A 25,612-nucleotide genomic window follows, 5' to 3' on the forward strand; every position below is an offset into this window, starting at 1 on the left:
TTTAGAAGGATTTCTGAATTTTATTTCCAAAAACAATTGTTTTAGAAGAAGATCATTCATCAATGATGTTCTCCCACTGAAATCTCATGCCTCGGTCATCTTTTCTGGATTTTTCCTCCAACCTCTCCGCTGGGACTCTCCTGATGGTGGATGTTGCAGTCCGAGTTGTTCCTTTCGGTTTGTTCCAGGTCTATGGAGGCCCTTTTGGGTTTTGGCTCGCTCTACGTGCAGCATGTGACCGTGAACACAGAGCCCCTGCAGGGCATCCAGAGCCTGATCCGAGGCTCGCTCGTCACCGTACTCGAGGAACGCCCTGCGCTGTGCCCCCTGCCAGGTGAGTCGAACAGGTATAGCGTCCCGCTCTCTCAGGAAACTCTTCAGCTCGCTCACCCGCAGTCCAGCTGGAAGTGCGCCTAAATAAAGCGTGTTTACACGAGCCTGAGAACGTTCACACTTCACACCAGCGTCTTCACCAGAGCCGATAAGCGTGAGTGTACGATCTTGCCTTGGGATTTTAGGATCGTGCCTCAGGTCGTGTTTTGGATCAGGACTCAGCTCAGGCTCATGCTCCTGTTTTGTCTTCACACTTTCAGCGGACGACACTTTCAGCATTACCTCCTTTCCAGCCTTCTGCTCCAAGGCTCGCAGTTTTTTCAGGATGGGAATTTTCTCCAGCATTTCTGCATCGAGCTGCAGACATAAAAATAAGAACGTTTTCAGCTTTTAAGAGAAAACTCGACAAGCTGGATTTGTACATGTGGTGTGGGATAAAAAAGCCAAGCAGAATTTTATGAAGGGGAAAATAAATCTCTAGGAATCAATAAATCTAATTTATATACTTTTAAAGACCTTTTTATTGCCATGCTGAGATGTTTTAATACACGTGGGACTCACTTATAACCAGGATTAAAGTCGGTTGGCTTCATTTTAGTCTTAAAAACCATTTTCAAATTAGCTTCCAATAACCAAAAAAAAAAACCACACAACACACACACAGATACCGTAGTTATATCTCAGTCATGTGGTTATTATTTTTGCTCTGGATTTACACAGAAGGTCATTGATGAACATTTTTCATCTTAGTTTTAAATCAACAAAATTATTACTACCTGTTCCATCATAAAGGCCACAATCACACAGTTATTTATTTATTTATTTATTTATTTATTTTATTAATAACTAAATAGATAACAGTTGTAAGCAGAACCCTTTTTGGAGGCAAAGACCCCTCACTGACCTGAAACAAACACACACACACACACACACACACACACACACACACGAGAGAGAAAGACCGAAAGATAGAAAGAAAATCAACAAGACATAGAGAAAGACCTACGAAAGAAAGAAAGAAAGAAAGAAAGAAAGAAAGAAAGAAAGAAAAAGAAAGAAAGAAGGGAAAAAAGAGAAATGAACAATGAGAAAAAACAAAGAACAAGAAGGAGAGTGTCAACAAGTAGAGAAAGGCCTACAAAAAGAAAAAGAAAGAAAGAAAGAAAGAAAGAAAGAAAGAAAGAAAGAAAATTATAGAGACAAAGAAAAAAGAAAAAGAGAAGCAGGAAGGTAGGGAGAAGGAAGGAAGGAAGGAAGGAAGGAAGGAAGGAAAAGAAAGCAGTCCAAAAAGGGAAAAAGAGAAATGAAGAATGAGAAAAAACAGAACATGAAGGAGAAAGAAAGAAAGAAAGAAAGAAAGAAAGAAAGAAAGAAAGAAAGATCAACAAGAAGTAGAGAAAGGCCTACAAAAGTAAAGGAAAGAAAGAAAGAAAAAAAGAAAGAAAGAAAGAAAGAAAGAAAGAAAGAAAGAAAGAAAGAAAGAAAGAAGTTCTTAAGAGTGCCCCAAGTACGAGGACTGTATCGGTAAATTTAATTAAGAAGTTAACGTCAGTAATTTGGAGTTTCTGCAGCCCGTTTAGTACACACACACACACACACACACACACACACACACACACACACACACACACACACACGTTATTAAAGGTTTAATTTGATAATTAAGGGTTTTTCTTTAAAAAAAAAAAAAAAAGTTTTTAATTTGAACCCTTTTGGACAGAAAGTACTTTGTTGTCGGGTTCACCAGTGATCCTTCCACCAGATTAATCTGCATTTTATAAATACATCACTTCTAAATTCAGTCCATTGAATTATTTCAATTACTGAGATGAAGATTCAGACTTTCATTTTAGGAACCACTGTGGAGCACACGACAGTTTCTTCTTATTTCAGGGTTTTTTTTTTTAATTATTATTATTTCTGCAAACTTGATTTTAATGACTCATGATCAGTCTGATTTAGTAAATTCTATAATTCATACGTGAGAAAGGCAGGTATTCAACAATAACGGATTTTGACAGAAATAAATCCAACTCATTATGTAATTAAGTAATCCGGTGATGTTAAAACTCAAATCAGCAGAATTCTTTTGAAATACACGACTTTTGTACCTCTAGAGTCTCTCTGCATCCTGCAAATAAACCTACTGGAAAGGAACTTGGAAAAAATTCAAACCTTCTGCTGCTTGTGTTAAACACTGAGTCACTTTACAGGCAAATATTTATTTATCAGCTCACGTTAAATTAAAGAAAAACCAGGCTGCTTTATCACTGCTGAGGCTACGGAGTTAAATCAAGTCCATGCTTCCTGCTTCCTGCTTCCTGCTAACAGGACGGATCTCCTTTATCTCTTCATGGGCTTCGGATTCACCGAAACTAAATATTGGCTTTAATCCGAAATAAAATACAGCAGTGTGCTAAATAATTGGATAACAACCCAAATTTGATCAAGACCGGATTATTAGCGTGTATATAAACCCTTTTCCAATCTGGTTTCCATATTTCATTTAAAAATATATAATCAGTAGAGGATTTAAAATATATTATTAAAACAAGCTATAATAGAAAATGTATGTTTTTGGAAATTAGCCACAGCTGTATGTATTTTATTTTTTAAACCAAAGACATCATTTTTGCTCATCAGACAAAAATAAATAAATCAAATCTGTGTTGTATTCCTCTAACGCAAATATTCACATCATGTCGACCCCAGACTGTTTCCACATAGAATGAAAAAGTCATGAATGCCAGAACCACAAATCTTCTGAACATCAGACTTGGCCTTCGCAGAGCTCTGGATTTTGGCTGACTGAAGTGATTCAGAGCCACTACAGATAAACACGGTCACTAATTCACGCAACATAAACAAAACACGCCTTATAAGGATGTACATAAAAACGTGTTTGACTTGGTTTCCCTAAAAACAGAGAGGAAAAAAAAAGAAAAAAAAAGTGAGGCTTTCAGTATTAGTTTGTTGTGCAAACAATAAGTTAGAGTCAGAGAGACCGTTACGGAGACGCTGTATTATTTCTTGGGCGTAGATACAGTGCATAAGTTTGTACACCCTAAGGTTTTTGGGTAAAGGGGGAAATAAATCTGTTTATAAAAAGGGATAAAGAAGGTAAAGGCAAAAGGTGAGTAAACACGTTGTTCGAGAATATTAAATCACATTCAAGGGATTTTTTTTCAACCGGAAACTTTTTGATGCTTCGAGTCTAAATACCCTGATGGGCAAGCAGGAACTAACCTGACGTTTGGCTGAATAATTGGTTTATCATGGTTTTAAAACAGGTTCATAAACATTTTTGAATAAACAAAAATACATAAATAGTAATGCATTTATGAGTTTTATTACAATGCATTATTTTCATCATTATGCAGATTTCAATTCTTCTTATTATTATTACCACCAGCATCATCTCATTATCTGTAGCCGCTTTATCCTGTTCTACAGGGTCGCAGGCAAGCTGGAGCCTATCCCAGCTGACTACGGGCGAAAGGCGGGGTACACCCTGGACAAGTCGCCAGGTCATCACAGGGCTGACACATAGACACAGACAACCATTCACACTCACATTCACACCTACGCTCAATTTAGAGTCATCAGTTAACCTAACCTGCATGTCTTTGGACTGTGGGGGAAACCGGAGCACCCGGAGGAAACCCACGCGGACATGGGGAGAACATGCAAACTCCGCACAGAAAGGTCCTCGCCGGCCACGGGGCTCGAAACTTCTTGCTGTGAGGCGACAGCACTAACCACTACACCGCCCAAATTAATTAATTGATTTAAACAATCAATTGATCACTCAATCAGTAATCAGAGAATTGAAATATGTATAATAATGACAAAAATAATGCATAGTAATTATGGGCGGCACGATGGTGTAGTGGTTAGCACGGTCGCCTCACAGCAAAAAGGTTCTGGGTTCGAACCCAGCAGCCAGCGAGGGCCTTTCTGTGCAGGGTTTGCATGTTCTCCCTGTGTCTGCGTGGGTTTCCTCCAGGTGCTCCGGTTTCCCCCACAGTCCAAAGACATGCAGGTTAGGTTAATATGGGACGGCCTTGGGCTGAGGTGCCCTTGAGCGAGGCACCGAACTCCCAACTGCTCCCCGGGCGCCGTTAGCATGGCTGCCCACTGCTCTGGGTGTGTGTGTGTGTGTTCACTGCTTCAGATGGGTTAAGTGCAGAGAGGAAATTTCGCAAGTGTGTGATGAATAAAGTTGTGCTTTCTTTTCTTTCTTTCTGTAAATACCCTGATGGACAAGCAGGAACTAACATGACGTTTGGCTGAATAATTGCTTTTAAAACCATGATAAACAGGTTCATAAATATTTTTGAATAAACAAAAACAAATAGTAATGCATTTATATGATTTTTATTACTATGCATTATTTTCGTCATCATTATACAGATTTCAATTCCCCTTATTATCATTACTATTACTACCACCAGTATCAGCACTACTATATTAATAACAATAATATTAAACTGACTGAGTGATCAATTGATTTAAACAATCAATTAATTAATTTTTTTAAAAAGCAGTTAAAGTCTCACTCAATTCTGTAGGAAAACGACCCAGCTATAAAGCTCTGAGCAACACGCAGCTAGTTTACACCTTGTTTTTGGGAAGTGGGGTAAATCGTGCACAAAAATATGTCCATCCGTTTTTTTTGTGCTGGTTTTACAAGGTGTTTTGTGCAGATTTGGACCAAATTACAGCTGAAAACTATTTGTACCTCAGGCCTGAAGTGTCTTGTTGATATAAATAAAATGTCTGCCTTATTTAATTTGTCCAACGGAGATGCTTTTTTTTTTTTTTTTATTTGAGAAACAGGTTATACATGTTGCTTTTAACTTTATCATGTTACCAGTCTGTCATCAAACCAAAGTAAGATAATTAATTTAAAAAAAAAGAAAAAAAAGAGCACAAATTCATCTCCATACTCCTGTACACATATACCTGATCAAGTAGGCAAATTCAGAATAAATCAGTAAATAAAATGAAAGCCAAAAAAAAAGCAGCATATATGCTTATCTACGCCTGTATACACACTATCATATACATCTACATTCCCTTCATCCATACACGTCCATATTCAGCTGTACTTCTATACAATCATTCACAAACCCCACATACATATTTAATAAGGGGGAAAAGAAAAAAATAATAATAAAAACTGGCTGTTTACATGTATAACTCTGACTGAGAATTGTCTAACTCCTAAAAACAAGACCAAAAAAAAAAAAAAAAAAAGAGAGAAACAGAACCAGTGGAGTGAGTGGAGCCAAACATAGGGGGCGCCATTGTGTCGAGTTACTCAATATCTTGCCTAAAGATTGTTACATAATTTGTCCAAATTTTCCAGTATCCTTTTTTTTTTTTTTTGCACTTTACTATATCATAATAATTAGTCGAGGACCTGGGTTAGATATGTATGCACATAATTTAGGAGAGGATAACTCAACTGTTATCGGCTAATTTGAACTCGAGGAACAACTTGGGATGTGTGCCAAAATCGCCATCTGGGGTGAACAGGCTGAAAATTTCCAATTCAAGATGGCCGCCGGTAGCCATATTGAAAATATCAATCTTTGGACCACTCACCACAGAAGTATGTGCAATACTTCATTTTATGAGTTTTTGGGTATGGGGAATCCATTAGTGACCTCATTTTGATGATTGCAGGAAAAGGGAGCAAGCTATGGTCAAGGGCAAGGTCAAATACACCAAAAATTGGCCAAAATTGCAGTTTCACAGAAAACGTGAGAAAAAGAGAAGAACCCTACCTCAAACATGAAATCATGGAATTGTACAGAGGTGGACAAACTTCATTACTTAAGTCAAAGTACAGATCCCGTTGGTCAAATGTTACTTACAAGTCCAGTCAAATTTTTACTTAAAGTACTGAAGTACTTGCTTTTAAAAATACATTTTCTGTCAACGCATTGTTGTATTATTGGCACAACGCTTACAAAACCTAATGCCTCTGAAACAACCAACTGAATTTACTGACTAACTTGAACCTGTAGAATAAACGCCTGGTAGAATGTTACAAAATGAAACACAACTGAACTGAAAAAGAACCACTGTCATTTTCATTTTTTTTTTTTTTAATTCTAACCCCCACCCCCACAAAGCAGCATGGTCGTGTTCTGACCCAGATCTGGCAATGTGTGCACATGTACAGTATGTGTATGTTAATCAGGAGGACAGTGGAATAGCTGTAAATACAGCTTGCTGAGAAATTAAAAATAACAATCCAAACTGATTAAAACCCAGGTCCACACCTCGAGCTTAATAACTGCCCAACAGCAACACTGCTTTAAGCAAGACAAAAAAAAAAAAAAAAAGCAAGACCATAATCTGACATCAAAACAAAAAATGCCAACAATTTATCGTGAATGACTTGTACAATACTGTCCATCTCACAGGTCTCGTGTGAGCACACGTGGACAAGTGTCTGTATAGACAGCGTGCATGTAACGTCACAAGGTCACGTGATATTTGTTTATCCGCCATTTTGGACGGCAAGGTCGCGCATAGAACTTAGACGAACCCGTTCTAATTATCAAGTGTGTGGGAGTAGATCTTTCGAGAATGGTTATATCTTGTTCAGCATTTGGTTGTACCAATAGACAGGGCCAAAAGGAGGGCCTGTCATTTTATAGATTCCCCGCAGACGAGGAGAGACGCGCAAAATGGGTGTCCGCTGTGCGAAGAGAAAACTGGAACCCCAGTTCTACCAGCCGAATTTGTAGTGAACACTTCATATCAGGTAGGTGTAATCTTCTAATTCAATACTCCTAGTACATCTGTTAAGTTGATTTTCGGATTGAATGATAACTGCATACTTAGAAACTAGACAGTCTCTAACGTTTAAAATGGCTATGCCTAGCCCTACTACCCTGGCCTAGTTTATGACAATGTTTTATCTTTTTGGCTCATATATGCCTTTGAAAGGCCAATCCATAGTAGGGATGGCGAAAACTAAAAAAAAATCTTGACCGACCACCGAGCCTCATTAGCCGGTTAAAGTCGGTTAACCTATGAGTTTAAACAGGGATGCAAACGGCGGATGCGCCTTTTTCACGGCTGAATCGTGCAGATCTGATTTTTTTTTTTTTTAGGGGGGGCGTTGGAGTGTCTGAATAATTTCATCAGAGTAAATTCTGTATTAAAATTACTAAATAAGCGATAAAACGTCCTGCATAGTCTCTTTATGATAAACGTCTTAATGCCACTTACCCATGAGGTTATCAAGTAGACTTCCTTCTTCGGGACCTTCCAGAGGTATAGTTGAGATATCCATCCCGCAACAACAAAATATTTATAAGCTTCCAGGCTCTTGTAAGCTTTGAGGGCTTTGCCAGTGTAACACGATTCACTATTAATGAGAAAATTGTAAATGTCGTGGTAGGCCAGATCGGGCAAATCGCCGGCACCGCAGCTCCGTATTTCCCTGAAAAAGGATTGCGGCAAGTTGTACGGATCTGCAATCCCCAACCTGGAACACTTTTCCACGTAACGCTGCCTCACGTCACCTTCAAGATGCTGAACAAACTTAGACAAGTAATCGCGCGATGTAGATGGGGTATTTTCCGAATTTTCTTGGGGATTACTCCCTGGATCCATTACGCTCGCGCAAGGTAAACAATCCTGAAGCCATCCAATATGGCGGAGTAAACACGGACGGGTCACGTGACTGCACATCCTCTATTCATGTACATATGAATCTGCCTGTGGAATCATGATGGTTTAAGGTTAAGCTAGCTAGTCCGTGAAGCTCCAACTGACAGGCTAGCAAAATCTTTTCAAACTCAAAATCATATTGGGGAGCTAACGTTACTAGAAAAGAAAGAGTTCTACATTTTGTTTATTTGGCAAGATTATGCTAAAACATTTCTGAAAGCACTTCAGAGAAGTTAACGTTATTTATGTTAGCATAACTCTGTGTTTACATGCTAACTAACAGTGTCCAAGTTAACTAGCTATGTGTCAACATTAGCCATGGACAAGGCTACGGCAACTTGGTGGGCAAATCCATAGAAAGTCATTTGACTAACCAGACTGCATAGCTATTGCAACGTTATCGCTAGCTCTATAAGCACATAACTTCATTACAAGCTTTCTCTTGGAATAAAACGTTTATATACCTCAATATGCTTCCGCGGGTCGGACGGCGAGTTTTTGTAGGCCGTGATGTGCTCTGTTTTAGGCGCACAAAGCAAACATTTAAAACGAAACGACTCCAATCCTTTCAAAAAACTGAAACATGGGTTCTAGCTATAGCCATGGGTGTGTGTGCATTCCCCAGAAGAACCGCCTCCTTCCATTCCGCCATCAACTGATCGTGTTAAATAATGCTGCGGAGAAATCATTGAACTTGATTTTATACAGTCTATGGACGTGACCCTAGTGATTACTGATCGGCTGTCTCAACGTCACCTGCGAAGAAACCATCACGTTTTAGAAAAGAAAAGAAAAAAACCATCCACTTTCAAAGCTGCTTCGTAGTAACGAGTAACGAGGACCTTGATAGAAATGTAGTGGAGTTAAAAAGTACAATATTTGTCTTTCAAATATAGTGAAGTTAAGGTCATAAGTTGCCAAAAAAATTAATACTCAAGTAAAGTACAGATACTCAAAAAGTGTACTTAAGTACAGTACTCAAGTAAATGTACTTCGTTACTGTCCATCTCTGGAATTGGGAGACCTATTGCACATAACTTAGGAGAGTATAAGAAAGCAAGCATTTGATTAATATAAAGAAATTGTATTTTCAAATCATACTATTATGATCAATGGAATGTTAACTTCAAGTGAAAAATACAAAACAAAACTTATTACTTTAGCAGGCAGCAATATCTTGAGAGCCTAAATGTTTAATATCACATTATTACTGTTTATGTGTCACATAAACCAGGGTCAGGAACATGAAGAGCAACACAATAACAACAATAATCATACCGTAATACCAGTGGCCATCTTGGATTGGTAATTTTCAGGCTCTTCACCCTGGATAGCGATTTTGGCACACATCCCAAGTTATTCCTTGGGGTCAAATTAGCCTACAACAGTTGAGTTATCCTCTCCTAAATTACATGCATACATGTCTAAGCCAGGTCCTAGACTAAATAATAAAACTGCTAGTGGTCTGCGTGTTTAGATTTACCTTTGACCAAATGATGCCTTCGGGTTTGGGGATCTTACACTCGGTCTTGATGACCCTGCTCGGTGTGAGGATGTAGTCCACAGTGAGATCATGACTCTCCGTCAGTCCCTCTGGAATGTCCACAACCTGATGATCACAGAACACATTAGTACACTGAATTTAACGTGTGCATTTATAAACCGGTATTTTGAACGGACCTCCTTGGCTCCATTAGAGTGCTGTGGTCACGTGATTTGAAATGGGTAAACAAACGCCTCCATGAACTATAAAGTCTGAAATATCGCTCAAAATTGTACATTATTGCGTAGCTTATGGCTGCAATAACAATCCAACTGATAGACTACTATCATTTCATACTTTTCCAAGCGATAAAAGACTTTACGAGGTAAGAAATGAGTACATTTACAAACGAAGTCGCGTTGTTTGGAAGTTGTGTGCGCTGTAGCATTGAAACCTTCGTTTACCACACTTTGAAAGATGAGTTGAGATAGTAATCATGGACACTAGTCATTTTATCGAGGTTTTTTTGTCCAAATTGTATCATTGGCCACACTATTACAGCTATAAGCGACCGCCATTTTGGATTTGTGCTACCCGTTTTAGATCACATGGCCATGAGTTCGAGGAGGTTTTTATTTTGGGGCATTCGTAATGTTCTTGTGATATTTTAGGACGTTTGTAGAACATCCAAGTTCTCAGATATGAAGCTCAAACAATACACACACTTTCCCCTGGAGAGATCCCTGCCAAAGCTCACCTGATCCCAAATCCTGCATTCTCGCGAAAATAAATGCAAGAGTTGTCATGTGACTCTTTTTCTCTTATAACAAATTCGAGACAAAGAAAAATAAGAGAAAATGTGAAGGAGGGAGCAGTGTTGTCTGTTCTGCAAAGAGAACTGGAGGCAAAGTGCAAAAATGTAGCTTTTTTTTTTTTAATATATGGGTCCGTCTCAGAAACTGCTCTCTCATTTGGGACATTATGGTCAAAAAATAAATTTTCTAATTTTACTTTTTTTTTTGCATTTCCCTCACACTCAATGTTTCTTTTGTCATGTTTAATAAGAATAAAGATAGTATCTTGCTTTATCTGGCCTCCACTGTGGAAAATTGTTTTGATTCCAATTCAAATGCTTTTGTAAAATTGATTTCCATATAAAATAACTCCATCATGAAGAATTAAAGCCCCTCCTTCACAGATGAGTGAAAATATTGAATAAATTTCCTCTTTTTGATTGCTTGGGTTAAAAATGCCAAGTTATGATGACTGAATTGATTATTCACTTAAATATGAATAATATGATACATTTTGGGTATTTGATATGGCGAAATAGGACACAATGGAAAAATCAAGAACACACCGGAAAGATGAGAATAACGGCGGTGGTAAAAGAACAGCGACTGTACCGGCTGAAGGTCGCGCGGGTCTCTGCTGCGGCGCACGAGCAACGGGACATCACTACCGCACCGGACGGAGCGTGAGGCGGGGGCGGGGCAAAATTACTGGTTCTAGATTCTATCAAAAGTTCGATCTAAATTGACCATGGTTGCAAAATATTGGCCAGAAATACGCAAACACGACGAAATATGAAAGTAAGATGAAAAAGAAACATTCTATTGCCTTATACTGCAAGACTAAAACAAAATAAAACTGTCAAAACTCACCTTTTCAGCGATAACGTCCGAACAGATCACCCGCGTAACAAAGACCGCAAATGGAAGCACGATCAACTTCTAACTGCTGGAGTGGAAAATTCCATTCTACACATGCAAATTGTTAATGCGTGTCCTTCCCCGCACACAAATAACACGCTACGGTAAAAAATAGACCACAACTCATTTTATAGCTCAGAAATTCATACAAGACCAGCCACCATCGTAACATATTCTGTAAGAAACATATTCTATACCTAACTTTCAGCTTTCGTTTTATAAAACAAAATCGCAGATTTATAACTAAATGTTTATATGGCGTAGTGATTTTAAGTTACTACTTTTGGTGAGGTCGTGACCTTGACCCTGAGGCTTTCCGTTTAGATCAAAACACACGATCGTATTGGTTTTGCGGAAAATGGAGTTACAACGGTGATCAAATATTTTGCATGATGTTTTATTACGGTTATGATTATTCTGTGAGCGCACTAATCCTTAGGTGTATAAAGTTACAACTTAAAATACAATCAGTGATAACTGTAGACTTTTCAGTGGACTATGACCTTTTTAAAAGGAATGCGATGTAGTCAACCATTTATCATGCCCCAGATCAAGCCGCCATTTTTCCACAAATTTGCAGAATTTTTGCCAAATTCTGAAGAGTATTCACATCAAAGATTTAGTTTTATCTGTACTATTTCTTTCATCATTTTATTTCAAATTAAAACCAACATCACCATTCAAAACCGTATAGTTTACTGACTGTGAGTATGTTTAGTGGAGTACCCCCACAGTACCCAGTTTCTGAGACCGACCCATATATACACGATGCGTTCCCAGGAATCATACATTTGGTTTTATTTTTTGTGGTGTGACATGACAATTTCTAACAGAACATTATTTGTAGTAATTGTAAACATTTCGTCAATTCAAGGTGAGGACAAAAACCGTCACATGAAGGGAACAGTAGCTACAGGATGCATCATTTATTAGCCAATCAGCAGCAAATGCTGAGAATGTAGTTTACTTTAGAGAAGATGCAGAGAATAAACAAACTCAGAGTTACTGATACAGATTATTTTCCTCGAACAGCACATCCTGAGGTGTTTTATTCCTCTTATACCATCACAACTTGCTAATGATTACACACTTTGTTGTTGTTGACTAATAAATTATGTCATATTTTATGCTCTTTTATAACTTACATTAAATGTCATGGAACATCTGTGAAAAAAGTTATTACCCCATTTATAACAGCCAGGTTGGTAGTACCTGAGTCCAACTTGTGCCCTAATTTTCAGGACTCGTGACTTGACTTGGACTTGAGCACTGATGACTCGGACTCATGCATTAACTCATACATGTCAAACTTTGGTCAATCAAACCTGTATAACCAACTTCCAAAATCCGTATTTCCCTTATAAAATCCTTATAAGATGCAAATTAAAATAATTTACCTAAAATTTGAATGATAATTAACAATGATATCCCCCAGTTACTTTTTATTCAATATTAATAACAATAAACCTTCAGAATGAATACAAAGCTCCAATGTTTGACAAAAACACAAAGTGTCACTCTAATGTTCTGAATTGTACTCCATGACAGCTTTTTTAGCACTCTGCACCAATCCCTCACTAGGCTGCATGTCACAGCAAGTGTCTGTGTTGCTCTTACACTGCAGTAGGCCAGGTCAGTGTGTCTGCATTCAGGTTCTTTCTGCTCTCTGCGTGTATCTTCCTGACTTGAGAGAAAACTCTCTCACAGTCAGCATTACTGTGGGGTAAACAGAGCACTGCCTAACTTGAACTAAAACGGCCACTGCCTTGTGTTTTCTGTCTTTTCCAGTTGTTGGCATATCAGTTTTTGAGCGCGCAAATACTGTCATCGGTGGCTGATTTTGCCTTTGGCTTGCATTCCGCTGATGTAGTTTCGATTTGAAATGTTCTTTCACATCATACACTCCCGATGCTGCAACTTTGATGTCACGCACAATCAGTGTGCATCAAGGGAGTAACTTTGATTTTGACATTGGTGGGGACACAAAAGTGATCCAAGGCAGAGCTTTAATATTCGTCTGTAGGTGGCAGTAAAGGACCATGGATTTGTTGTATCTAGCCTAGTAGTAGTAGAAAGAGGTCTCTGTAAAACGGTGAACGCAGCAGACTCAGCGGCTGTCACACTGTTGATTCTGAAATGCAAGTCGCACATCTGCATGGCCATGCAGTAGCCTACATCTGACTACTTACATTCTGTAAAACCATTAGGTCTATAAATTTAACATTCATTCATCGAGGATATTATCTAACACCAAGTTACATTGCTCCAGCATTCCTTTTCTCTGCAGCTATGCAATAGCCTAGCTCTGATGCGTCCTGTCACGTTGCTAAACCTGCCTAAGGAGCCGCAGCAATACTTTTATGAAGGGTTTCCATACATCAAAAGGATTTTGTCGAGTTTTTAAAACTCGACGGAAACCCTGCACTTACATTCTTGACTTTGAAGAAGAATGAACGAATGTCTCGTTTCTTGGGAGGGGGGCCGTCGTCCATGATACTCAAGTCAGCATGCGAGTCGTAGGGCAAGCATGCATGGACATCGAAGTCCAGCTCAATTCGTAGGCTGACGGAGAGTGGGGGGTGCATGGGGTAGGTCAGGTGTGTACGTGTGAGATACGGGGGGTTGATGGGCGGGTAGTCACGGCTGCTGTGGGAAGTGTGCTGCTTTTACAGCAGATGGAGTGACAGCTGGGATAGCCAACCATGTAAGTTAGCGAGAAACAGGTAGCTAATCGGAGAATGATATCTACGTTAGAGGGGAGATTATTAGCAGTGTCATACATTTAACCCTTTGTGTGTCATATAATCATTGATCAGGTTAGGACATCGGTTTTATTGATCGTAATTACACAGTAGTGGCTGAATATTGATAGGGACACGTCCCTAGCGTCCCTACCCAAAATTACACCCTAGGTGTGCAGTGTGCGTATTCTTCATTTTTGGAGGCTGCCAGTTGGATTATGCCATTGAAAAGGTCCTTCCATTCAGGGAGAAACCTACCGCTGTATTGTGTTTTGAATTTCTTTGCCGGAGTGCCCATTCAGAATCTTTTCAGTCACTACTGAAAGTCGCTCAGGTGGAAATATGCTTTTCAAACAAAATGTTACTTCACGGTTGGCGGGATTCTCACAATGTGGTGTGCGCATGATCAGAAGTGGAACGAAGTCTCGCTAGCACAAGATAGCGCGCGATTTCGTAAGACTCTTTACTGGCTGTCTGTGCTTTCTGTGGTGTACAGTACGTTTGTAAATGTTATGCGCTCTTTTATCATCATGGGAATTGATTATAGCTCTAAATAAATATTGAAGTTTTTTTAAAGAATCCGTATAACTTTATTTGTACGCCCGTATACTACGTTTATTGAATCAAATCCGTATAAAATACGGACATTCCGTATGGGTTGACATGTATGTTAACTGCATTCGGACTTGTAAATTGGAGACGAGGACTCGGATTTTCTCTTTATTTTTTTGTAACATGCCATAATAATTTGACAGAAGATATTTACATCTACATTAATTTTTGTACTAATTTCGTGCGAGTGTCACACCTGTGCACCTTGGTGCGTGCATGAGATAGACTCTCAGGCGTGCTCCGGACAGCACGTGCGCCAAGTGGACTCTCACACGCACACCATAAACGACTCGTACCCACACAGGATTAAGGCGTAATCAGCACACCGATATAAAAACTGTGAAAACGCACTTATTTTACGAAGTATTGAGTTGCATTGCTGACACATTACCGAGCCTTATTTCCTTGTTTGGTTTCCTGATCCCTGATTTCCTGTTTCTCGTCTTTGATTCCGCCGAGTCTACGATAGCCTATTTGTGCCTCGCTCAACCTATCGCCTGTTTCACCGTTTTACGATTTTGCCTGCCGTTCTGGATTGTTTACCGTCTTCACTTGTATTAATAAACACACCTTCTGCACTTACTGTACATCCGTCTCCCAACCATCTCTGACAGAATACTTCACACTCCCTGACAAAGAGAAGCACATTCACCTGTTCATACGCCATGTTCAGGAACAAACTAATGTTAACAGCACTGAAACAGCCACCGTCAAATGGTGCAGTTGGAGTCTTGGACTCGACTCGAAATTTTTTTTAATGACTTGGACTTGAACACTGGGGGCTCGAGACTGGACTCGGACTCGAGGTTTAGTGACTCGACTACAACATTGATAATGGCTATAAATGCTCACCAGCTTGTCTTTATTCTCTCCATTACAGTTAATAAACCAGAAAAAAAATGAAGCTTGTCATGTTAACGAGACAAAGTGTAAACTCCTCTGTCTTGAAAACGTCGGAAGTTACAGCTTCATCTCTGACTGTTACAAAGCGCCGACACTGGAGACTCCTTCCATAAATGTTAAATAAACAACATCCCCTTACAGAACTTTCACCGTAGCAACAACTGTGCTAAATATAGCCAATATTATTCTAACCACATTCACTGGATATAAGCAATTGCACTCTCTGATTGGCTACTCTATTACCAGGATATCAGCTCATATACCTTGAGTAGAGAAAAACAAAATGGTGGCACGTCTTGCTGAACCAACCGAGGACGAAATAAAAACTCCACTCAAAAACAAAGCCCCCCCAAAAAAGGCAACAAAATATGGAATGAAAGTATTTGATGGTAAGAACGTATCTTTTTAAAATTTTTCAAGAATTGTTATTATTATCACATTTTTCACAAACTGCTCCTGTCATTTCACCGGTTTGTTTACATTTTAAGCGGAAATTACTTTGTCGGACGTTTTGTATGAAGTTTTTATTCATCAAATTTGCAAAAAATAAAAATGCTCCGTTTCTCAAAATCCAGTGAATGTGGATAGAATAATGTCGTACATGGATTATAGACAACTCGGTGCTACGCGGCTCGATTTCGTGGAATAACCGTTCAATATACTAAAACGAGCGGATTAATAGAACCCTGTGATTAGCCTTACAGCCAGGACTCCTGTCAGAGCTGCTCTTATAGAACGTTAATAAAAACCTTCTGACCAATCAGAATCAAGAATTCAATGGCGCTGCGGTATTGGAACTTATTTAAGGCTTCTGACCTGGCAGTCATGAACAACAGTCACAACCACAGTGGATTCATTCACAGCTCCCATCGAGACCATCATGGCATATTCCATGTCTGCATATCCTTCTCCTTTTCCAATTCTATAACCTGAAAAAAAAAATAGATAAAAATGGAAATGTGGAAAATAAACATGAGATAATTAACTATACACATACACACTCGTCGGCCGCTTTAATAGGAACTTGTTCTTGATTCTGAGGCCCTGTCCACACGGCAACGGATTCAGGTGAATCCGATAAAATTTATCGTTTCGGCCTGGCGTCCACACAGCACCGGCGTTTTGGGTGCCCCAAAACGATATTTTTTGAGAACGGTTTCCAGAGTGGAAAAATCTGGCAATGGCGCCGTTGCGAAGTCGTCTGGATGAGTAGAACGGATTTGTTTACGATGACGTCACAACCACATGACTAGAACAAGCAGCACTCTCGCGCGCATCATTCGTAACAACAACAGCAACAAGAGAGTGACTCTGTATAAATAACACCCTCTGTATAGGGCATGAAGGAGTTATTTGGAGTTTAATGATTAATGACCTGTGAGGGTGACAGAGTGTTTATCACTGACAAGAGAGTCGTTTTTTCCTCGTGTAGTCGCAGCCATCTTCTTCTTGTTGTTGTGTGCTTGTTCCTGTGAGTGCTTCATGCCAGGTAGAAGGGGTTTATGCGCATGCGTCCTACTTCTTCTATTGTTCTGGTGTCTCCGATGGGACCGTCTTACAGCACACGTAGAGGTGTGGCATGTGTATTGCATCGTTTTCAGCAAGCGTTGCGTTGCCATATGTACCTGATATTTTACTGATCCGTTGCCCATGTGGACGCGATATTTTTTTTACCCGCTAAAAAAAAATCTCGTTGCCATTGTCGTGTGGATGTAGCCTAAGATTCCTGTTCTTTACAGGAATGGAATCCAATGTGTTCTTCTGCTGTTGCATGCTGAGATGCTTTTCTGTTCAGCACGGTTGTAAAGAGTGATTATATGAGTTACTATATGAATTACTTTCTGGCACCTCGAACTGCTCAATCTGTCCATTTTCCTCTGACCTCTCTTATCAATGAGGCGTTTGGTTCCACCCACAGAACTGTCACTCGTTCATTCAAATGTTTGTTTTTTTGTTTTCCGCACCATTCTGTCTGTGTAAACTCTAGAGACTGTCTGTTGTGTGTGAAAACCCCAGGAGGAGATCAGCCATTTCTGAAATACTCAAACCAGAAACACTCATCTGGCTCAAACCAACACCCATACCACAGTGAAAGAAAGAAAAAGAAAGAAAGACTTCACTTTGAGATCACAATTTTTCCTATTCTGGTGTTTGAACATTGTGAACGTTAAAGGACATGAAACATAAATGCACGCTATATCAGTTTCTTTCCATTAAAAATATGAAATAATTGCATCAACAAATACAAAATTATCTATTAAATTCAGCAAAATCGTTATATTCGTGATGATTATATGGCATTTCTGCTCGAGCTCCGATATGCATATTTTACAACCGGAAGAGCCGCTGTCACGTGATCATACGTCACAAAAACTTTCGGGTACAGCACAAGCGGGTAGATGAATATGGAGAAGTGTGAATCGTGATGATGACGAATGCGACAAAATAGTTTTTGTGTCTTGGATGACAAGAAAATTGTTTCGTTTTTAGAGTGTTTAACGTACATTGAACATCATGGTGTATTGCGACCTCCCAGTCAGTCAGACGCGCTGTCACTCCTGTTAGCAATGTAGCTAGGCTCAGCATGGCCAATGGTATTTTTTGGGGCTGTAGTTAGATGCGACCAAACTCCTCCACGTTCTTCCTGTTTACATAGGTTTATATGACCAGTGACATGAAACAAAGTTCAGTTACACAAATTGAAACGTGGCGATTTTCTATGCTATGGAAAGTCCGCACTATAATGACAGGCGTACTAACACCTTCTGCGCGCTTCGACAGCGCATTGATACCTTCACTCGGAGTTGTACCATTATTTTTTAGACAGGGCGGACGGACCAGGGCATTCGCCCGCCTGGCCGTGCCCGACAAGGAGCGCTCTCGGCCGGCTTGGGAGGCAGACGGCAGCCCCTCCTGGAAGTGTGGTTTTACCATGGGCCTCATGCAATAAGGATTAGTATTATAATTTTGGGTGTATCAATTATTGATTATCATAATTCTGACTCGTTTCGCCATTTTGAATGTTTTCATCTCGGACTCTGGAAGCATTGTATCTCAATCAATCTCGAAAAATATCAGCAAAAAAAAACTAGCTTGCAACGGACTTTAGCTAGATCTATGATGAACTTTCAATGTATGATACAAAAATAATACTTCTTTCAACAGATCATTAGCCTTTGAGCAGAATTGTTTTTAACTTACCAGGATGTGTTATCGAGCCGACCGCTTTCAGTTTCATGGGGATTGAATGAACTCTCACTCTCAGAATCATCTGACCCGTCAGAGTAAAGACAAGATCTATGTTCATGTGAATTTCCAGCTATCGGTTCGAATTGATAGGGTCTAACTTCACATCTCTGTGAAACATCGGGAATGTCACTGTCGATGGTGTCCATTTCGGTAACCTGTTTACATTAGATACCCAAGCGCTGGCTCCTTGGAAAGTTTTTGTGACGTCACGGGTCATGTGACTGCTTAGCTAATTAACGAATCATTGTTTTACGCTGATGTATAAAAAAAGTTGAATAATGTGATGATTTTCATATTTTTGACGCCCTGCAGTGATTTAGATGGCATTTCTTATGTCCTTTATACATAATTATACCCAGAAAAAAATCCATGTCCCATATCCTTTAACTGAAGCGCTTGATTTGTATCTGCGCGATTTTATTTCACGGGTTGTGCTGCTGTCGAGGGATCGGCTGATTAGAGAACTGCATCAAACAGCAGGTATGCATATGGGTGTTCCTAATAAAGTGGCCCGTGAGTGTAATAGTTTACCTTTCTCAGACACGGCGACAGATCCGACTACTACCAGATCCACGTGAACTCTTGAGTCTAAACCCACTGGGACACTGAACTCTTTAACACCCTGGGGGGGGAACAAAAACAACAAAATGTCATGTCATTTTTAATTAGAACTCTTTCAAAATTATTTTTAAAAAAATGGTACATGACGTACAAACAGTACAAGCGTGTGTGAGTCACCTGAGACGTAGAGCACACTCGCAGATCCTCCTTGCTGGCTCCGGGTGGAGGGATGATTTTGTTAAACAGGCCCGTCCGTAAACGAGGAGTCGGGACCAGCAGCGTTTTTCCAGCCTGGAGTCAAAATACAGGGATGAAGAAGTTGTTTTCCGAAGAACGGATCACAGTCCTTTACGAATACCTTAGTGTTTCTATAGTAACAGCTGTAGTATAAGAGGAATAAAAACACTTCAACACGTGTTATTAGTGGAAAATGATCAACTTTAAGACGGAACTGTAACTCTGCTTCACACCACTGATTGTTTTCCTATAACGGCATGCCCCGGGTATTGTACTCCTTACTTAACATGTGTAAACAGACGGCTTTTACTGAGGAATTCACCTGCAGAGCTGCTAATCGAACCCCTTCGAGGGGTTTATCAGGATCCACTTTGACTTCACGGCATTTGGTGAAGAACTCAAAGCCCACCAGCTTCGTGCACGCCCCCTGAGCTCCCTAAAGAGAAAGAAAAGCATTAAAACAAGAAATGACTCACTTACATGCAGAGCGTGAAAGCGAGCTCGCTCTTGTGGCTTATCCGGGTTCACTTTGACAACGTTGCTGGACCGGAACTCCTTCAGGACAAGAAGCCTGTCGCAGGCTGATGTAGCAGCCTACACACACACACACACACACACACACACGTGTATATTATATATATATATATTAAAAAGTGTGCATTGATATATCATTTCTATAACAACAACAACTTACAAAGGGGCTTGTATAATGAACGCTCCAAATAAGCAAATTAAAACAATTTTTGACACGGTGGAGTTTTCTGTGAGGACACATTTGTCATTTTTGTTCGGAATCTCCAGTATCAGTGCTTTCTAACAGCCAGAAGCAAAGCTGTAACATTTTCCTGACACAAGGAAAACGTTACAGGACAGAGGAGTTTTACACTTTGCGGTTTGTTGGTGACATGACAGGCTATGGGCGGCACGGTGGTGTAGTGGTTAGCGCTGTCGCCTCACAGCAAGAAGGTCCGGGTTCGAGCCCTGTGGCCGGCGAGGGCCTTTCTGTGCGGAGTTCAGTATAATGAGACGAGATGAGTCTACAGATTGCTGTGGTATAGGAAGAATAAAACACTTCAGGATGTGTTGTTATAGGAAAAATATTCAACCTCTGGGTGGTAACGGTAACTCTGCATCACACCACTACATTATTTACCAGTAACATAAAATAATAGGACACAAATTGGTTTATTTCTTACTTATTGTTTTGCTCACTGGAACATTCACAGAGTCTTAACTGAAGATGACTTGATCTCATCTCATCTCATTATCTCTAGCCGCTTTATCCTGTTCTCCAGGGTCGCAGGCAAGCTGGAGCCTATCCCAGCTGACTACGGGCGAAAGGCGGGGTACACCCTGGACAAGTCGCCAGGTCATCACAGGGCTGACACATAGACACAGACAACCATTCACACTCACATTCACACCTACGCTCAATTTAGAGTCACCAGTTAACCTAACCTGCATGTCTTTGGACTGTGGGGGAAACCGGAGCACCCGGAGGAAACCCACGCGGACACGGGGAGAACATGCAAACTCCACACAGAAAGGTCCTCACCGGCCACGGGGCTCGAACCCGGACCTTCTTGCTGTGAGGTGACAGCGCTAACCACTACACCACCGTGCCGCCGAAGATGACTTGATAAGTTTGCAAAAGCAATTATTTGTTCCCAAGTTTAATATTAACCTTTACTACTAAAAGAGTAAAAAAAAATATATATAGTGAATTTTAGTGTCAGGATACACTCAGTAGCCACTTTATTAGGTACACTCACACTACACCTGCTGTTTGATGCAGTTCTCAAATCAGCTTCCTTCAGTTAATGTTCACTTTGTTCAAACATCAGAACGGGAAAAACTGTGATCTCACATGTCTGTGAAGATTCTCAATCATCCAGGTCATAGTAAACTGTGGGTGGTAGAAATGGGCAACTAGACTTGCTTGAAGATTCTTGAAAACGTTTCACCTCCCGTCCAAAAGGCCTCCCCAGCTCCATCCGACCAATAGCGACGGAGCTGGGGAGGCCTTTTGGACGGGAGGTGAAACGTTTTCAAGAATCTTCAAGCAAGTCCAGTTGCCCATTTCTACCACCCACAGTTTGTGATCTCACAGTGAAGTGTGACTTTCTTTCTTTCACTGTGGCATGGGTGTTGGTTTGAGCCAGATGAGTACTTTTGGTTTGAGGATTTCAGAAACTGCTCATCTCCTCCTGGGGTTTTCACACCCAATAAACAAACAGTCTCTAAAGTTTGCACAGAATGGTGCAAAAAACATTGAGTGAGGGACAGTCTGTGGGTGGAACCAGTCATCGTTGTTGTCAGCTGTCCATCGCTAGCGATAATGACTGCTTCATTAGGATGCGCAGAAACGCACCAGAGTGACAGAGTGGCCCGCAGCGGAGGCACGAACAGCCTGGCCGAGCCACCATGGAATGTCTGGCCTCATGAGCTCTCGTATACTATTCTCCTCTCCTAACAAAGCGCCTTGCACAGTAAGGTAAGACAAACGATGTCGTGCCCCTATCGTGTTGTCTCTCGGGACCTCCAGACCTGATGCCAAGTGGTGCACAAAAGTGCCACAGACCTGACAGGTATAGAAGTTGCCCAGCAGTGACAACTGACTTGTCGAGTGATGCCATCCGTTGGCCATTTGAGCGGCTCTTCTGCATGCCATCTGGTGGTGCACCACTGACCCTGTTGGGTTCGTCTGCCACATTGCACTGAAAAGCGCCCTGCTGCCAGCATCTTATTGGTGATATACTATTTAACCCGTAGCTGGAACCCAGGCAGGTGCTACCACTCCGGGTCAGAGCAGACCTGGGAGCAATGGTGATTAAGGGGTAACTCCACTTTCCCCAATACTCAAGTCCTCCTGGACCTCAGACTCACCACTGGTTACAGTTTAAAGTCACACCCAGGACTAGTGACTAGGATGGAAACAAACACCTTGTTGATAAGACAGGTCAGATGAAAATGGCCAGATTGAGCAGTTCAAGCTGCCAGGAAGGATATAGTAACTCCTGTACAGTGGTGCTTGAAAGTTTGTGAACCCTTTAGAATTTTCTATATTTCTGCATAAATAGGACCTAAAACATCATCAGATTTTCACACAAGTCCTAAAAGTAGATAAAGAGAACCCAGTTAAACAAACGAGACAAAAATACTATACTCTGTCATTTATTTATTGAGGAAAATGATCCAATATTACATATCTGTGAGTGACAAAAGTATGTGAACCTCTAGGATTAGCAGTTAATTTGAAGGTGAAATTAGAGTCAGGTGTTTTCAATCAATGGGATGACAATCAGGTGTGAGTGGGCACCCTGTTTTATTTAAAGAACAGGGATCTATCAAAGTCTGATCGTCACAACACATGTTTGTGGAAGTCTATCATGGCACGAACAAAGGAGATTTCTGAGGACCTCAGAAAAAGCAATGTTGATGCTCATCAGGCTGGAAAAGGTTACAAAACCTTCTCTAAAGAGTTTGGACTCCACCAATCCACAGTCAGACAGATTGTGTACAAATGGAGGAAATTCAAGCCCATTGTTACCCTCCCCAGGAGTGGTCGACCAACAAAGATCACTCCAAGAGCAAGGCGTGTAATAGTTGGCGAGGTCACAATGGACCCCAGGGTAACTTCTAAGCAACTGAAGGCCTCTCTCACACTGGCTAATGTTCATGAGTCCACCATCAGGAGAACACTGAACAACAATGGTGCACATGGCAGGGTTGCAAGGAGAAAGCCACTGCTCTCCATAAAGAACATTGCTGCTTGTCTGCAGTTTGCTAAAGATCACATGGACAAGCCAGAAGGCTATTGGAAAAAATGTTTTGTGGATGGATGAAACCAAAATAGAACTTTTGGTTTAAATGAGAAGCGTTATGTTTGGAGAAAGGAAAGCACTGCATTCCAGCATAAGAACCTTATCCCATCTGTGAAACATGGTGGTGGTAGTATCATGGTTTGGGCCTGTTTTGCTGCATCTGGGCCAGGACGGCTTGCCATCATTGATGGAGCAATGAATTCTGAATTATACCAGTGAATTTGAGAGGAAAATGTCAGGACATCTGTCCATGAACCGAATTTCAATAGAAGATGGGTCATGCAGCAAGACAACGACCCTAAGCACACAAGTCATTCTACCAAAGAATGGTTAATGTTTTGGAATGGCCAAGTCAAAGTCCTGACCTTAATCCAACTGAAATGTTGTCGGAGCACCTGAAGTGAGCAGTTCATGTGAGGAAACCCACCAACATCCCAGAGTTGAAGCTGTTCTGTACGGAGGAACGGGCTAAAATTCCTCCAAGCCGGTGTGCAGGACTGATCAACAGTTACCAGGAACGTTTAGTTGCAGTTATTGCTGCACAAGGGAGTCACACCAGATACTGAAAGCAAAGGTTCGCATACTTTTGCCACTCACAGATATGTAATATTAGATCATTTTCCTCAATAAATAAATGACCAAGTATAATATCTCATCTCATCTCATTATCTCTAGCCGCTTTATCCTTCTACAGGATCGCAGGCAAGCTGGAGCCTATCCCAGCTGACTACGGGCGAAAGGCGGGGTACACCCTGGACAAGTCGCCAGGTCATCACAGGGCTGACACATAGACACAGACAACCATTCACACTCACATTCACACCTACGCTCAATTTAGAGTCACCAGTTAACCTAACCTGCATGTCTTTGGACTGTGGGGGAAACCGGAGCACCCGGAGGAAACCCACGCGGACACGGGGAGAACATGCAAACTCCACACAGAAAGGCCCTCGCCGGCCACAGGGCTCGAACCCAGACCTTCTTGCTGTGAGGCGACAGCGCTAACCACTACACCACCGTGCCGCCCAAGTATAATATTTTTGTCTAATTTGTTTAACTGGGTTCTCTTTATCTACTTTTAAGACTTGTGTGAAAATCTGATGTTTTGCAGAAACATAGAAAATTCTAAAGGTTTCACAAACGTTCAAGCACCACTGTAAACACTCTTTACAACCGTGGTGAGCAGAAAAGCATCACAGCAGAAGAACATACTGGATTCCGCTCCTGCAGCCAAGAACAGGGATCTTAGAATCAAGAACAAGTTCCTATTAAAAAGTAGCCAGTGAGTGATAATACACACAGAGAGAAAGAGAGATGTACAGTACAGCAGAACAACATAAATGTGTTGATTTAAAGTGTCTTCTGACCTTGAAGTTTGGGATTCTGTGGTGCACAGGCCGGGGGAAGTTTGCCAGGTCTTTAGTCTCCATGTAATCCCACACTTTCTGGCGAATCTCCCATTTATTCGCCTCTAACAGAGAAGAAAGGCATAAAAACACACAGCCATGGGGTCAAACTCAGGTTTAACAATAACAGAAAGCACAGAAAGTCTTTCACATACCTTTAGGAATAATGACAGCAGACTCCATCGTTTACAAACTTTAAAATCACTTGAAACAGTGAGGAGAGTGAAGAGAGCACACTGCTGCATGGACACGCCCACCACCAGCTGCTGCCTGTCAAAACACAGCGCACTTCCGGGTCAGCTACGGTGTCCGGACAGGGTCAAATATGGTTTCGTTTTCACGCTGAAAACATTCTGTTTGGGCTTGACTGGGGGGGAGAGACTTTTTGTTTACATGTGAACTGTTATTGTCAGTAGGAATCCTGGAATTAAGTATATTTGTCATTAGTGTGTTAGTTCTGCCTCAGGAGAAGCTGACATAAGAAGAAGAAGAAAGAAAGAAAGCACAACTTTATTCAACTGTGAGGCGACCATGCTAATAATAATCATAATAATATTCAAAGGGTCACCCAGACAATTTTGTGTTTTCCATGAAAAGTCACACTTTTATTTACCACCATAAGTTGTAAAATGAATAGAAAATATAGTCAAGACATTTTTCTGGCCATTTTGAGCATTTAATCGACCCCACAAATGTGATGCTCCAGAAACTCAATCTGCTCAAAGGAAGGTCAGTTTTATAGCTTCTCTAAAGAGCTCAACTGTTTTCAGCTGTGCTAACATGATTGTACAAGGGTTTTCTAATCATCCATTAGCCTTCTGAGGCAATGAACAAACACATTGTACCATTAGAACAC

The 25,612-nt window shown here is 40.7% G+C and overlaps 1 protein-coding gene across 2 annotated transcripts; it reads right to left on the minus strand.

Moving 5' to 3' along the window:
- mthfsd (methenyltetrahydrofolate synthetase domain containing) lies at positions 1 to 25,007 on the minus strand. 2 transcript variants are annotated; one of them, XM_060922820.1, is made up of 8 exons: positions 24,912 to 25,007; positions 24,718 to 24,821; positions 19,849 to 19,962; positions 19,467 to 19,580; positions 19,260 to 19,350; positions 16,296 to 16,408; positions 9,512 to 9,637; positions 1 to 690 (listed from the first exon to the last, which is right to left on the minus strand). In XM_060922820.1, the coding sequence occupies exons 1-8, from the start codon at positions 24,937 to 24,939 to the stop codon at positions 85 to 87; spliced, it is 1,296 nt and encodes a 431-aa protein (XP_060778803.1). In that variant the 5' UTR covers positions 24,940 to 25,007; the 3' UTR covers positions 1 to 84. The 2 variants fall into 2 exon arrangements, with proteins under 2 accessions (XP_060778803.1, XP_060778804.1); XM_060922821.1 differs by lacking the exon at positions 19,849 to 19,962 and adding an exon at positions 20,007 to 20,120.
- Between the last annotated feature and the right edge of the window lie 605 nt (positions 25,008 to 25,612).

This window comes from Neoarius graeffei, chromosome 6, assembly GCF_027579695.1.
Source record: "Neoarius graeffei isolate fNeoGra1 chromosome 6, fNeoGra1.pri, whole genome shotgun sequence".
In the NCBI taxonomy this organism is placed as follows: domain Eukaryota; kingdom Metazoa; phylum Chordata; class Actinopteri; order Siluriformes; family Ariidae; genus Neoarius; species Neoarius graeffei.